General features: G+C 46.4%; 1 protein-coding gene across 6 annotated transcripts in view; it reads left to right on the top strand.

Moving 5' to 3' along the window:
- Positions 1–12,736, top strand: part of Gria1 (glutamate ionotropic receptor AMPA type subunit 1) — a 316,597-nt gene extending 303,861 nt beyond the window's left edge. For all 6 annotated transcript variants that reach the window (XM_038326152.1, XM_038326151.1, XM_038326149.1 and 3 more), the window contains 2 exons: positions 3,519–3,653; positions 12,533–12,736. In XM_038326152.1, coding sequence (XP_038182080.1) covers positions 3,519–3,653; positions 12,533–12,736 — 339 coding nt within the window. The remainder of the gene's footprint in view (positions 1–3,518; positions 3,654–12,532) is intronic.
- The last annotated feature ends 621 nt before the right edge of the window (positions 12,737–13,357 follow it).

Raw genomic sequence — 13,357 nt, 5'->3', positions numbered from 1 at the left:
AACAAGGAATCCAAGACAGTTCCTCAACCTGGGGGAAGAACAAGGAGATATACAGGATGGTGGGGATTCTCTCTTCCCCAGAAGGGAGGCAACACTTTGAAGACAACAGGTCCAGGAGAACAGATTGTGGAGCTGGGGTCATCACCATAGCAACCAGCCCAACAATTCTGCAAGATGCGAGCTCCGAGTTTTAGGTTTCCCTGTTTGTCCTTTTCGCCCGTCACTCTCCAGCATGGTCACTCTGTCTGTTCCTGGCAGGAGACAGCTGTCCCTCTTCCCTCCTACCAGCAAGCTGCCTAGCTCTGGGGGAGTACGTCTGCTGGGAATGGAAAGAGATAGGGGTATTTCAGGGAACACTTGGAAGACCCAACCCCATCTCCTCTTCCCCCATCAGAGCTGGAACCCTGCAGTTTTCCATGTATTGGAACAACTGCTATTTACTCAAAAGCCCTTTTATGGCACAATGAATCAGAGAAGAGTCAAAGCTCCAGTCTTAAATAAAAGAAGTTTTGTCCCTGCCCCAGGGTAGCCCATCATATCCCAACAATGGGTGCCAAAGGTCAGTGATGGCAATAGACCAGAAGATCTCAAACCTCCTTAGAAAGAACTAAATTTGATGCTCTCCCAAGAGCTAATAAGCATGAGGTAGGGTTATAACTCAGCAGTAGAGCACCTGCCTAACACACATGAGGCCCTGGGTTCAACCCCCGCACTACCAAAAAAATAATACCTACACACATACACAAAGCGAATGGCACACATGAAGGATTCACAAACCTTGTCTAAATGCAAACTTGCCTAAACTAAAACCACGCCAACATTAGCTCCTCATCACATACTTTACTAAAACATGCCAAATTTAGACAATTCTGTCATGTCTGGTATTAGAAACAGTGAGGATAAAGTTCCCCCTTGATTCCAGAATTTTCCATGACCTCTGCTATTGCAGAGTTTATGGAACTGATCTGCCTGCCAAAAGGGATACAGCTCCCAAACCTTCCAGCTGTCTTTACACAAGCAGCCATTTCTCTGGGCCAGGCATCTTCCTAGGTAGATGAGCTGACTGTGGTAATGCACACCAAAAATTGCAAAACTTTGGAAACTGAGTCAGGATGATCAGGAAGTGGTGGCTGGACTAGGCTACTCAGTGAGTTCAAAGCCAGCCTAGGTTGTATACTGAAATCCTGCCTCGAGCAAACAAATACCAAGGGTGAGGCTGTAGATCGGTGGTAGAGCACTTGCCTAGCATGCCCAAGACTCAGGTTCGATCCCCACAGCAGAAAAAGAAAGAAGACAGAGTAGTGATTAAAAAGTCTCCACTCCAGACACAGATGCCCAGTCACTGGACCCTCTCCTTTCTACAGTTGTACAGAACACGGTTCTTCCCTCACTGCCACACGACACCTAATTCTGTCTCAAAGATATACCGTAAATGGATGGCCGGGCCAGGGAGGCAGACACAATCACAGAGCAATGTGAAGATAGAAACAAAAACTGGTGCCCGCCATCCCTGTATCTCTGAAGACCTCTCTAACTGAATCAAGCTTGGGGGCACTATGAAGAATTGTCAGAAGACACCACCCTTAGCGATGGACAGAGCAAGGTGTGCGTTAGCTGTTGAAAGATGGGGGAGCTTGTGCCTCCAGCCTTCTTTCCCAGCTCTTCCCCACTCCCTGACTCCGAGCATCACCCTTATCTAGTCCTTGCTACAGTGTGAGCTGGTGATTCCTTAAGATGTCTCCCCACACTGCCCACCCCTGCTCCCGTCCAGACAGGAGAGTTTTATAAGAATTTCTGTAAAGGACTCCTAAAAATTGCATACCTTCTGAAAACAAGCAGGAACATAGATTAGGTGTTCTGAAAAATCACACAAAGTGTGAATCCACTTTTCACATTTCTCTTCTCAGACCACAATCCCAGACAGAAAAAAAAGTTTACTCCCTTGAATAATCATCTCTGCTGCCTAGAGAGCCAGGCTAAGCATTGCCCAAAAGTAACACATATTCAAAAACTGTCTCTTGTAGCCACACGAGAAGCCACCGAGGGGTGGCTGTAGATAATTCCATGGCTCTGCTGGCTGGGGCTATTTCCAGAGCAGGGAGGCAAGGTGCTACCTACCATCTGCAGCTCCCAAGTTCAACCACCAAGAACCCTGGACATCTAGTAGAAACGGCGCCTCTGACTCAGAAGATAAGAAATCCCTTTCCTCGTGCCCACATTCTCCCAGGTAGATGTCAGAGCAGCTCCCAGGACTATGCAGCCCACCCCACCTGAAAAGGAACATGTGGAGAAATACAAAAGCCACACATCCTGTGCCACCCACCAATCAGCCACCAATGCCTTGTACCTGTGCAAGCTGACACATGCGTTTCATTTTGATTTAATGGAACACTCTGACAAGAGCTAACAATATAAAGGAAAGTTGTCAAGAGGCACTGAAAGGACCGGGAAGGATCATTCTTCCAAGACTCAAAGGTGTTCTTTGCCTGTGTTGAGAATTGAGTGAGAGTCACCGCATTCCACTGTGGACAGTAGTTTGGGTCGGTGTTCTCCCTGCCTGAAAGTGTTCTCCTTCACTCCTGCATTCTTGAAGCACACAGGATGTGACAGGACTCAGGGACAGTCTCCCACACCAGTGGGATCCACAGGCTCCACAAACCGGGTCCTGCTCCTTCCTACCAGACGTCAGTACTTTGCCCCAGGCTTCTGGGAATTCGGTACCCTCCTATGGGACTTGGCATCTCTGAAGCCAACAGAGTACCTTTTACTACAGGCAACTGAGATTTCTAAATTCAGTCATCCAGGTCTGCCCACAGCAATTTTAGCAAGCACCTCCAATAGAAACAAGAAATGACACCGATTAAGCATAATTATTAGGGTATAATAGAGCCATTCCCTAGCTCAGTGCCTTTCTGCCTATCTAAGCCCCCCTCCTGCCAGGTTTCCCCTTTAAATTGGGACTAAGAGCAGTCAATTAAAGGAATGCATCCCTCTGCCTTTATTATGTGTTCGAGAGCTGTCTTATTAAATTGAAATCAAATGCACATCTAGGGGAAAGTTCACTTTAATACCAACTCCCAGCAAAACACTCAGAGACATGTACAATGATGGAGACTGACGTGTTGCCAAGCAACAGAGATGAAGTAGACATGGAGCTAAAGGGAAGGGTTTCCTAAAAGGGTTGGCTAAGCTCGAGGGTGCAGATCTTCCCAAATCTGGCCTAAATTTTTTGTGGTTATCTCCTGTCCCAGAAAAGACAATGAGGAGGGAGGTGATATAATTAGAAGGTCAACACAACCACAGATGGTTTTCTATACACACAAACACACACACATTCCCCTTGCCCCTAGGGAATGTTGTGAACTCCGCCAATGAATACAAGCGATTTCCAACCGTGAATGCTGAGGAGGGGGTGGGGTCGAGTGTATGTGTGTTAATTTGCTGCTGCCTCAATGGTCTCCAGCCTCTTGACTCACTTTCCTTTTCCCCCTCCCCTCCTTTTCCACCTCCTCCTCTAGGACAAAACAAGTGCTCTGAGCCTCAGCAATGTGGCTGGCGTATTCTACATCCTGATCGGAGGGCTGGGACTGGCCATGCTGGTTGCCTTAATCGAGTTCTGCTACAAATCCCGCAGCGAGTCCAAACGGATGAAGGTGGCATCGTCTTCCTGGGTCTTTTTTCCTACCCTGTCCCAAGTGGCACAGCTGGGTGTCCTGAGAGGATTCTCGCTCAGAGGAGTAGGAACAAATAGGTTGAGGTCATCCAGGGAGCGGAGCAGCAGCAGGAAAAAACTGAAAGAGAAGTGGGGAGCCAGAAGCAAGGGAAGAGTGGGGTGAATCTGGCGAATACTATGCCCAAAATAGCAAGTGCATCTTTCCAGAGACAGGTCAGATAGATTGGTGAGGTTAGAGGTCAAGGTTCCGTCAGCAAAGTTATGCCCAACAGAACAGCTCTCCAGATGAGGGAAGGCGTGGCTACCCAGTTCTCCATGCTGACTTTGCCATACTTGGTGAGTTGGGTCCAATTTTAGCTTCCGTATTATATGGGCTAGCATTGGCAGAAAAAAATCATCCACAGAGAAAGCTAAGCAGATTAGCTCAATAATCCAAACCACACGGAACCCAGCTGATGGCAGCAGAGGCAGGGAAGAATTAGAGGGGACTGAAGAGTTGCCAGTAGAAAACATGAAAACTTTGTGAGGAGGAAGAAAAGCAGGCTCATCTTATGGAGTCCCAAAGAGCACAACGAAAGCAATGACTGCAGCCAACTGAGAGTAGATGTGAATACAAAATGCAAAACCCATTTTTCTAACAGAGGAGCACAGGGACCACCCCAGTGAATAAGGGAACTCACCATCGCCAGTGCTGTGTGAGAAGGGGCAAGTGGCTCTTAGCAAAGACAGAGATGAAAGCATCCCAGGGCAGCCGGGGGGTGTCACCCTCGCACAGTCCCTCAACTGCATCATGAGCCCTAGTGAGGAAACATGTACGGAAGGCAGTCATGTGAACAGTGCCACCAGGAAGCAGAGGACTCAAGTGTCAACTGTGACCTTCAAACCTTTGAATTTCAACAAGAAATGGATACCAAAAAAAAGTGCTCAGGGATGGCTCATGCGGTAAAGTGCCTGTCACACAGATATGAGAAGTTAAGTTCAGAGTCTCGGCACCCACATAAAAACAGGGTACACCTATGTACCATAGGCACACCTGTGACCCCACCACTGGAGAAAGGAAGGAAAAAACAGAGGGACCCCTAAACCTCATTGGTCAGACAGCCTACCCAGATCCACAAGGTCTAGGTTCAGGAAGAGAGCCTGTATATAAATCAATCAATCAATCAATCAATCAATCAATAAGGCAAAGGGGAAATTGAGAAAGACCTCCAATGTTAACCTCCAACACACAGGTACACACACACACACACACACAGGTACATACACCACATACACACACAGGTACACACATACCACACACAGGTACATATACCACACTCGCACACACACACACAGGTACACATACCACACACAGAAGTCCATATACCACACACACACATAAAGAAATGAAAGATTGTGCTTCAGGCAGTAAAGTCTATAGGAACTTAGACGAAGGAGAATTGGAAGAAGCTGGTGGAAAACAGCAGGAATTAAGAACAAACATTCTTTAGACTAAGAAGGGAAGAGAAATGTGTTCACTGTGGGCTTCACATCAGCAGGTATCTTGGCCTGGGCTCTCTCTTTGACTTGACTAGATGAATAAGATTTATTCCTGGGGTTCGTTCTCCTGTAATGTGCCCTAAAGGCCCCCTCCATCAATATTCAACTCCTCCTGAGTGGAACATATACATCACCGAACCACGAGCACAGGCCCTGCCCAGCCTCTCCCCACCTCGGCCATGATCCTGGGCCAGTCCTGGGGAGGACATCTCTAGCCAGTCCTTGCTTGCAAACTCGGTGTTCAGTTGGGTAGGAGAAGAACGAAAGCAGGAAAAAGGGGCTTCACATCCTAGTATGGAGACCTTCTTCCTTGGCATTCAGCCTTCCCACGTCACAGTCCCAGCTGTCTCCCCGCTATCAATCTGCTTCCCTCCTCCCACCACGTCCCAGGGCCCTGAGTGTTCTGTGCAAGCTGATCCTTCACCCTGTCTTTCTATCTCATGAGGCTCATCTTAAAAGCCACAGTGTGGGATCAGGAACAGTTGAAGTCTGGAAGTGTGACAGCATTCGTCTAGAGGACCTGAGCTCACCTCGCTCTTCCCTTGGCATCCTGTTGGAAAAGGCAGATCACAGCACAGTTACTGATTTTAGATCTTAAACCCTCCATGACTTTTATTGGATGTGGCAAGGACCCCTGAGTCCTAAACAAAGCTTTCTTTGACAATTCCATCCAGAACACAAACCTACAGACAATCCCTGCTATCATTCAAAGAGAGGAAACAACTGTTCAAGCAGCAAAGAGGGACCCAGGCCAAGAGCTAGACCAGCTATGCTCTTTGCAGTCCTCCATCCCTTCCCCATGGACCAGAGACCCAGAGTCTGTACTGGCCTGTTCTCAAACGTTCTTTCTCATGGTGCCCCAGGACACGGTGTCCAGTGGAGATCTATGAGCTGAGAGCCTGGCATGAGTCCATCTGTTCTGTTTCTTAACTCTGTCAGCTAGGCCAAGTTTTAATTACCCTCTGATCCTTATTTTTATTGTAAAAATGGGGACAGAGATACAGTATATACTTCATAAATTTGTAGTGAGGATATGAAATAATAGATTAAAGGATTGGCAGGAGGCCTACATCCCAGTAAGCTCTCAATAAAAAAATAAGAGCAGTGATCACGAGCATATATGATAACAGCCATTATTAAGGCAGTTACAGCTTCCTTCAAGCTTTCTTTTATTAATATTCACTTATTAACATGTAATTTTATTAATTACATGTAGTAGATTCTTTTGAGCCAAGCAGGCCATAAGTTCTTAAAGAATGGGCTATGGCTATAGGGTAAGTATGTTTAGTAAAGTTAATATAGAATTGTTTCCAGGAGAGAAAAATCTCTTGAAGTAAGGGAAGAGGCATGAGTTAGTTGCTCATAGGTTAAGCAATGCAGCACACCCCCAAGGTGTGTGTCCCCCAAGGTGAGTTTAGTCCCATCCTTGGGTGTTCATCAACCATGATGTGGTTTTGCATCCATCAAACAGGAAACCACCTGAATGTCCAGCTTCCCTCTAGGTTTCTGGTAATTTCCACTATCCAGGTAACTAACTAGAGGCTGGAATTCGAACTGAGCCCCAGTCGGCCAGCCCCACTGAAGGCACACTGCAGTCTTAGATGGCAAGAGTCCTCTGCTGAGGCCCTGGAGTCACAGTACCAAGTCTTAGAGACATTCTCACACCTCCCTACACAGTGCAGTTGTTGAATTTCTCAGAAGTTGCCAGGGTCCCCCAGAAGCGTTAAGCCAAGTCTCTACACCCCAAGGCCCTTTAATCAGTTCCGTCCATTGTCGTGACTTCTGCACGAAACACCAGGACTCCTAATAGAACTTTCCATCTTTCCACTTCAAGGGAGCTATTTTCTTTATTAATCTAGTGGGCCCTTCATTTCCGAAGCTCCACCAATTCCTCTCTTATCTAGAAGAGATAAATGGAAGACACTCCAGCCACTCCTCGGGCTTCAGAATGAGCTGCTTTGCTTTTCCCAAAAGCAATTAGCTCTGTTCAGAAGTACAGCCCACAGCCCTACACCAGGATGCAGATGGAAGCGACAGGGCCTTTGAAAATACCTTCCACCCTATGTCTTTCCTTGGTCGTACTGTTTCCCACTCTTAAAGCCGGGAACCCCTAAATCAGCTCAGGCTCACCTCCCAGGACTCAGAAGTTCAAAGAGACCTTCTCTAGTCACATACAAGGGACAAGGAAGAAGAGGAAAAGTGAGCACAAAGGGAGAAAGGGCAGGGAGAAGTTAAAGAGGGGAAGGGAAGACTGGGAGTGTTCATATCAAGGGATTAGCTCCTCGTTTTCACAAGTCAAGCAATGTATTCCTGAGAATCTGCAGGCTAATAAAAAGTGAGGCTTGGGGAAATGTGGGAGCTTGCTCCCACAAGGTCACACAAACCAGGAGCTAGAATGACAGGAATTAGTGAACAAAGCCTCCATAAAACCCAGGCCCTTGGTTTTAGCCAAGATGCTTCTAAACCTCTCGTTCTCCCTTCTTCCAGCTATTGATTTATTTTTTGCACTCTTTCCTTATGTCCTTCAAGTGCCAGACATACTGCTGGTCACAGAGACAAACCAAATGCATCTTCCTGCTCAGACTGTGTCACTTAGGCAACCTTCAGCGCGGGATCTCCACTGAGCCTTCTTGACATTCTTTGCCCTTTGATGTGTTCTGAGCAGGACACATGTGTCACAGAGGAAGAGGGGGGACAATGCTCAGCACAGGAGATGGGACAGGAACCACCCAGACACAGATCCCCATCTTGGGGTTTGGCGGGGAAGGCAGAGAGTTGGTGAACATTGACCTGCTAGATAGTGGCAGTGATGAAATGCCCAGGACCTTCCCTTAATGAGAGGACAGAGAGCAGGGAGGTCACATAGCGTCTCTGGAAGAGTATCATCTATTTAACTGGGTTGAGGCAAGGATTGACTAAGCCACAGTCAGAGAGTTGTCAGCAAAGGATGACCAGGGTCAGAGACCCAGACACTAAAACTCTTGCCTAGAAATGTCTGGAAACTAGTAAGATTTGGACCGAGAAATACTAAATTAGTAATGTAGGTGCTGGAGACAAGGACTTCAGGTAGCCCATGACCTCCTAGTGTAACTTAAACCTTCATAAACAACGCCTCACCTAGGGCACATTTTGAACTGAATAGCACCTTGGAGCCTCAGAACTTCTCCTCTGCCAGGGAGAACAGAGTAGAATCTTTGTCCTTGGCCAACACTAAGTAAAGTCAAGATCTTTATCATTCCCTACTTTGCTCTTAGGGGAAATGAATCCCCAGCCTCCCCAACGGTCAGGAGAGTAGCTGACCTTTTAAAATTGTATGTGGCTGTGCCAACCCATGGTACGCTTAAATCATGGCAACTTAGGGTCTGTACACTTGCCTAGAATTCGTGAGCAGCTGAGAGGCTGGACACACAGGAAGCATCCGCTACGGTTGGTGCTTAACCACTTCTTTCCACACATGCTCAGTGGAGTCGTCAACGAAAAACAGCACTTTTATTAGGATAGTCTCTGGCATCCAGAGGCTGGGCACAGTTCTCCTAGCAAACCAACGGGCTGGGGAGTAGAATGTGGTCACCATCGCAGAACGGAGTCTCAGGAAAACCACACTGGGGGACATTGTAGCTTACCTTGTCATTCACTCTTCTCTCCCTGAGCCTCAGTTTCAGAACAACAGCTCTAAGGATGTACTTAAAAAGAGCTGATAAGGGAGGGACAGCGAAGAGCCACCCTCTCAAAGGCAAGGACAGGCATGTTATTAATGATTGCTATTTAGCTTTGGGGGTGTAAGAACCATATTGAATAGGTCATCTACTTTGTCACTGTCTCAGATGACTATCGTCTTAAACAAGGCAATCATGCCAAACAAATTTGTCTCAGATTTTGGTAGACTCTGGTATCAAATGCATCATAAACCTTGTTCTTCATAAACTCACGATTTGCCAACTTTTTAGTGAGATATTACAGAAATATCTGAGACTTTTGAGAAAGACAATCCAAGATAATCTATGAGAGCTTTAACTTGTTTTCTTGTTACAGTTTTTTTTAAGTTAAAGGAACATGGTCGGTGGGGCTGGAGAGTTAGCCCAGCTGCTACGTGCCTGGTGTATAAGTGTGGGGAGCTAAATTCAATCCCCAGCACACATGGAAGAAAGCTGGCTGGGATGGCACATGCTTTAATCTCAGAGCCGAGGAAGCAGAGATAAGCGATTGCTCTGGCTTACTGGTCACCCAGCCTGGCTGAGTCATCAAACTTCATGTTCTAGGGAGAAACCTTGTCTTGAAAAACAAGGTGGACCAACTCCTAGAGAATGACTGGTGGTTGCCTGTGGCCTTCATGGTCGTTTGTATGCTGGTGCATATGCACACACACACACACACACACACACAAACACACACACAAAAACACACACACACGGGGGGAGACAGACAGAGAAAGAGAGAGACAGGGAGACAGACAGACAGGGAGAGAGACAGAGAGAGAGAGAGAGAATTTTTGAAGGAACATAGTAGGCCAAAATCTTGAAGGCTAGATTCCAATCTACACTCTAGAAAGTTCTATATGTTTTTCTACTGACACAATCAAAATGTTCTTCTCTTTTCAACCTTTTTTTTTTGGTAAGAACCAGTAATCATTAATTCTTCCTGTTCTCAGCTCAGATTTCCCCTGTGTAGCATCATGGTTGTATTTATTTGGCCTTTGACTCAAAAGAATGCAATCCAAATCACACTTCCTCTTTGGTGGAGGAATGCCAGGGGCGGATGTATATAAACTAAGTCTGGGGTTTGAGGAAGAGACAGAACCAGCGTGGGCAGAACATCATATGGGGGGAAGTCTGTCTGAATCATAGATTTTATTTTTTAGAATATCTCTTATTTATTCTTTGATAATTTTATACATGAATACAATATGTCTTGATCATATCCACCTCCAGCTCACCCCATCCCTCCTTTTGGATACCAACCAACACATCTCCGCCTACCTTCATGTTCTCTTCCCTTGTTTTGTTTTTGTTCTTACTTTGGGAACACACTGAGTCCAATCAGTGCTGCTTGATGGAGTGCTGCCTCATCTTGTTGGCTTGATATGGTACAGAGTCTTGTCCCACCACGGTGAGCACACTAGGGCAGTGGCCGTGTTGTGTCCAGAAGACAGCGCCTCACAGCACTTCGTCTCATCCTCCAGTTCCTGCCTTCGGCCTCCTCCCTCATTTGTGATGTGCACTGACCCTTTAGGGGGACAGATTTATATAGACACCCCATGTACAGCTGGGCATTTCAAATCACTTAGTCTCAGCATTTTGACCAATAGTGAGTCTCTGCATTAACTGCTAACTACTGAAAAAAAAATTATCTGGGTGAAGTTAAGAACAGCACTAATCTATGGGTATAAACACAATCATTGAAAAGGTAGTTTTACATATCTATGTAGCAAAACAATAAATAACAGGGACCCCTATGATCTAGAACCATAGACGCCTGCTTGGATTTGCAGTATCAGGCATGGGTTAAATTCTGTGAAGCAGGACTCAGATCAAATTAGAAAGTGGTCGGTTACCCCATAACCATCCTGTTATCATTGCAACAAGAGGCATATCTTTTCTGGCAAGTCAGTTTTGTAGCATTCGGGGTTCTCCACCAAGTAAGTCCATTGGTACCAAGAAAAAAAGTACATCAGCTTGTTTATGTCCATCTAGCTACAAGAGACAGAATGAGCAATCTGGGTCACAGCAATAGCACCCAGGTATTTTTGAAAAGACTGTAATTTTTTTCTTAAGTAAATTCAAAAATATCTTATAAAAAGCTATCTGTACAATGGCCAGTCAGGATAGCCATGGGCTGTGAAGGCATGGCCCCGCACTCCCCAGGATGTGAGCTTTCTCTAAGGGGACAAAACTTACATATGAGAGAATCTTTGATGCACACACATTAAGTGAAAGCCTAGGCCGTTGGCTGAGGTGAGGAGAAACTTCAGGAAGAAAGATGATAAGCAGAAGAGAACATACTCTGAAGAATGTGAAAGGTTGGCCTCAGCAGAGGAAGTCTGCCAACCACAGACAACTCTTCTCATTACATTGATTCCTGTCGTGAAACTAAACCTCAGCCCTAAGATTCTATGTACTCGGAAGTGGGTGGGAAGGGATAGGGTAGTCTTCATGGTACAGAGCTCCTCCTCCAGAGGAACTTGAACAGAACAACGTTTCCTCTTGACCTACTCGAATGTTCCACTTGACAGTTCTGATGCTGGGGTGGTCCTTGAGTCCTTCCCAGATCTAGAATTCCAGCGGACTAGGATCCACGAGGTGGGCAACACGGAGCTGACGCATCGGTCTAGACCTACAAGTTGTCTGGACTGACAGCAAGCAGCTGACACACAGGCGATGGGTTTTAGAGAGTCTCACTCTTTCCTCCACATGACCCTTGCTGGCTACATTTCTGGAATCATCTTATTCAAATGACTCCTAAGTACCCTTGTCATGTGGAGCTAGGAGTTTTCTTTTTCAGAAGATCGTTCGATCCCAGCAATAACACATTACCCATCACATTTTAAAGCATTTTTCTGTGCGGTAGTGTCACTCCTAGTAGACAGAGGTAGAGAGGAGGGCAGAGGCAGAATAAGAGGAAGAGGATGGGGAAGAAGAGAAGGAGGGAGAAGGAAAGGAGCTGAAAAAGAGGATAAGGGAGGGAAGAATACGGAGAAGAAAGAGGGAAGGAGGGAGACTGTAGCTGCCTAGACAGTTCCATGTTGTAGACATGAAGGTTTAAAAGTTCTAAAAAAAAAAAAAATACCAAAGACAGGAACCCAATCACAGAATCTAGCTTAGGTATCAGGATGCAAATTTCCTAAGCTCCACTCCCAACAGCGCCAGGGAAATGCCCCACCTGCAGGAGTCACAGGATGCGGTAACTTACCGCTTACATCCTGATACATTCGAGCCTAGGCCCCAGGAAGGCTATGGGAAGATGATATGTACAATGGGATTGAAAAGATCGTGTGCCAAAGAGTGCAAGGATGCATGCCCAAGGCCACTGTCTGTGTAATGCACGCTAACCATTAGCACGGACAACCTCTATATAGACTGGCACATCAGATTGGGGCTACTAACCTAGGATTTCTAGAGTGTTAGCATCCTAGATCAGAAAAGGACTTAGCATGCTAGAGAAGAAGTAAGAATTACCAAGAACTGCCCACAGCACTGTTTTGTTTTGTTTTAGCTCAGGCATGGGGAGGAAGGTTGGGGGATAGTTTCAATACCATCTTGACTCATTCTTCTTTGCCAGTCATTGCCAAGGACCCGGGGAAGAACCCCCTGTCCTCCTGAAAAGGGTTTCTGTTTGATCCCACAGCAATCCATCAATGAAGCCATACGGACATCCACCCTCCCCAGGAACAGTGGGGCAGGAGCCAGTGGAGGAGGCGGCAGCGGAGAGAATGGCCGGGTGGTCAGCCAGGACTTCGCCAAGTCCATGCAATCCATTCCCTGCATGAGTCACAGTTCAGGGATGCCCTTGGGAGCCACAGGATTGTAACTGGAGCAGACAGTAACCCCTTGGGGAGCAGGCTCAGGCTCCCCCAGTCCCATCCCAAGCCCTTCAGTGCCAAAAATAACAGCAAAATGAAACACCACCTCCAACCATCGTGACCATATGGAGGACAATTCAGCCAATGTCCCTGAAGAAAAAAAAAGCAAAACAAAAACAAAAAATCCACTAGGCCATTCCTTTCCTTTGGGGATTTTTTTCAGCCTTTACCATTTGCTAAGTGAAGATGGTAACTAACTCTATGCTGCAATAACGGGAGAAACCCTGTCCGATGAAGTCTAACGTCTCTGAGAATGGAGTCACTGGGATATTAATGAAGAAATCAAACTGTTTCATTTTAATTCAGTTGTTAATGTGTCTTCATGTGTGCAGTTCTTTTCTTACTAATATCCATGGTTTGCAGGCTCTGTTAGACCCTTTTGCTTCTTCTCATCCCCAGCCCCCTCCCCCTCCCCATCACTCTTCAGTTTCCAGATTGAAGACTCATGATTGGGTCCACCTTACAAGCAAGGAAAGGAATATGTGACCTTCAAACTCAGTGTGGGAGCTCTTCCTACCATCCATCTCTTGGCCCATACCTTGGATGGAGACAGACACTACTGGAGAAGG

The sequence above is a fragment of the Arvicola amphibius genome, chromosome 4, assembly GCF_903992535.2.
Source record: "Arvicola amphibius chromosome 4, mArvAmp1.2, whole genome shotgun sequence".
In the NCBI taxonomy this organism is placed as follows: domain Eukaryota; kingdom Metazoa; phylum Chordata; class Mammalia; order Rodentia; family Cricetidae; genus Arvicola; species Arvicola amphibius.
The sequence above is the reverse complement of the archived record's forward strand: the minus strand, read 5'-3'. Positions and strand labels throughout refer to the sequence as shown.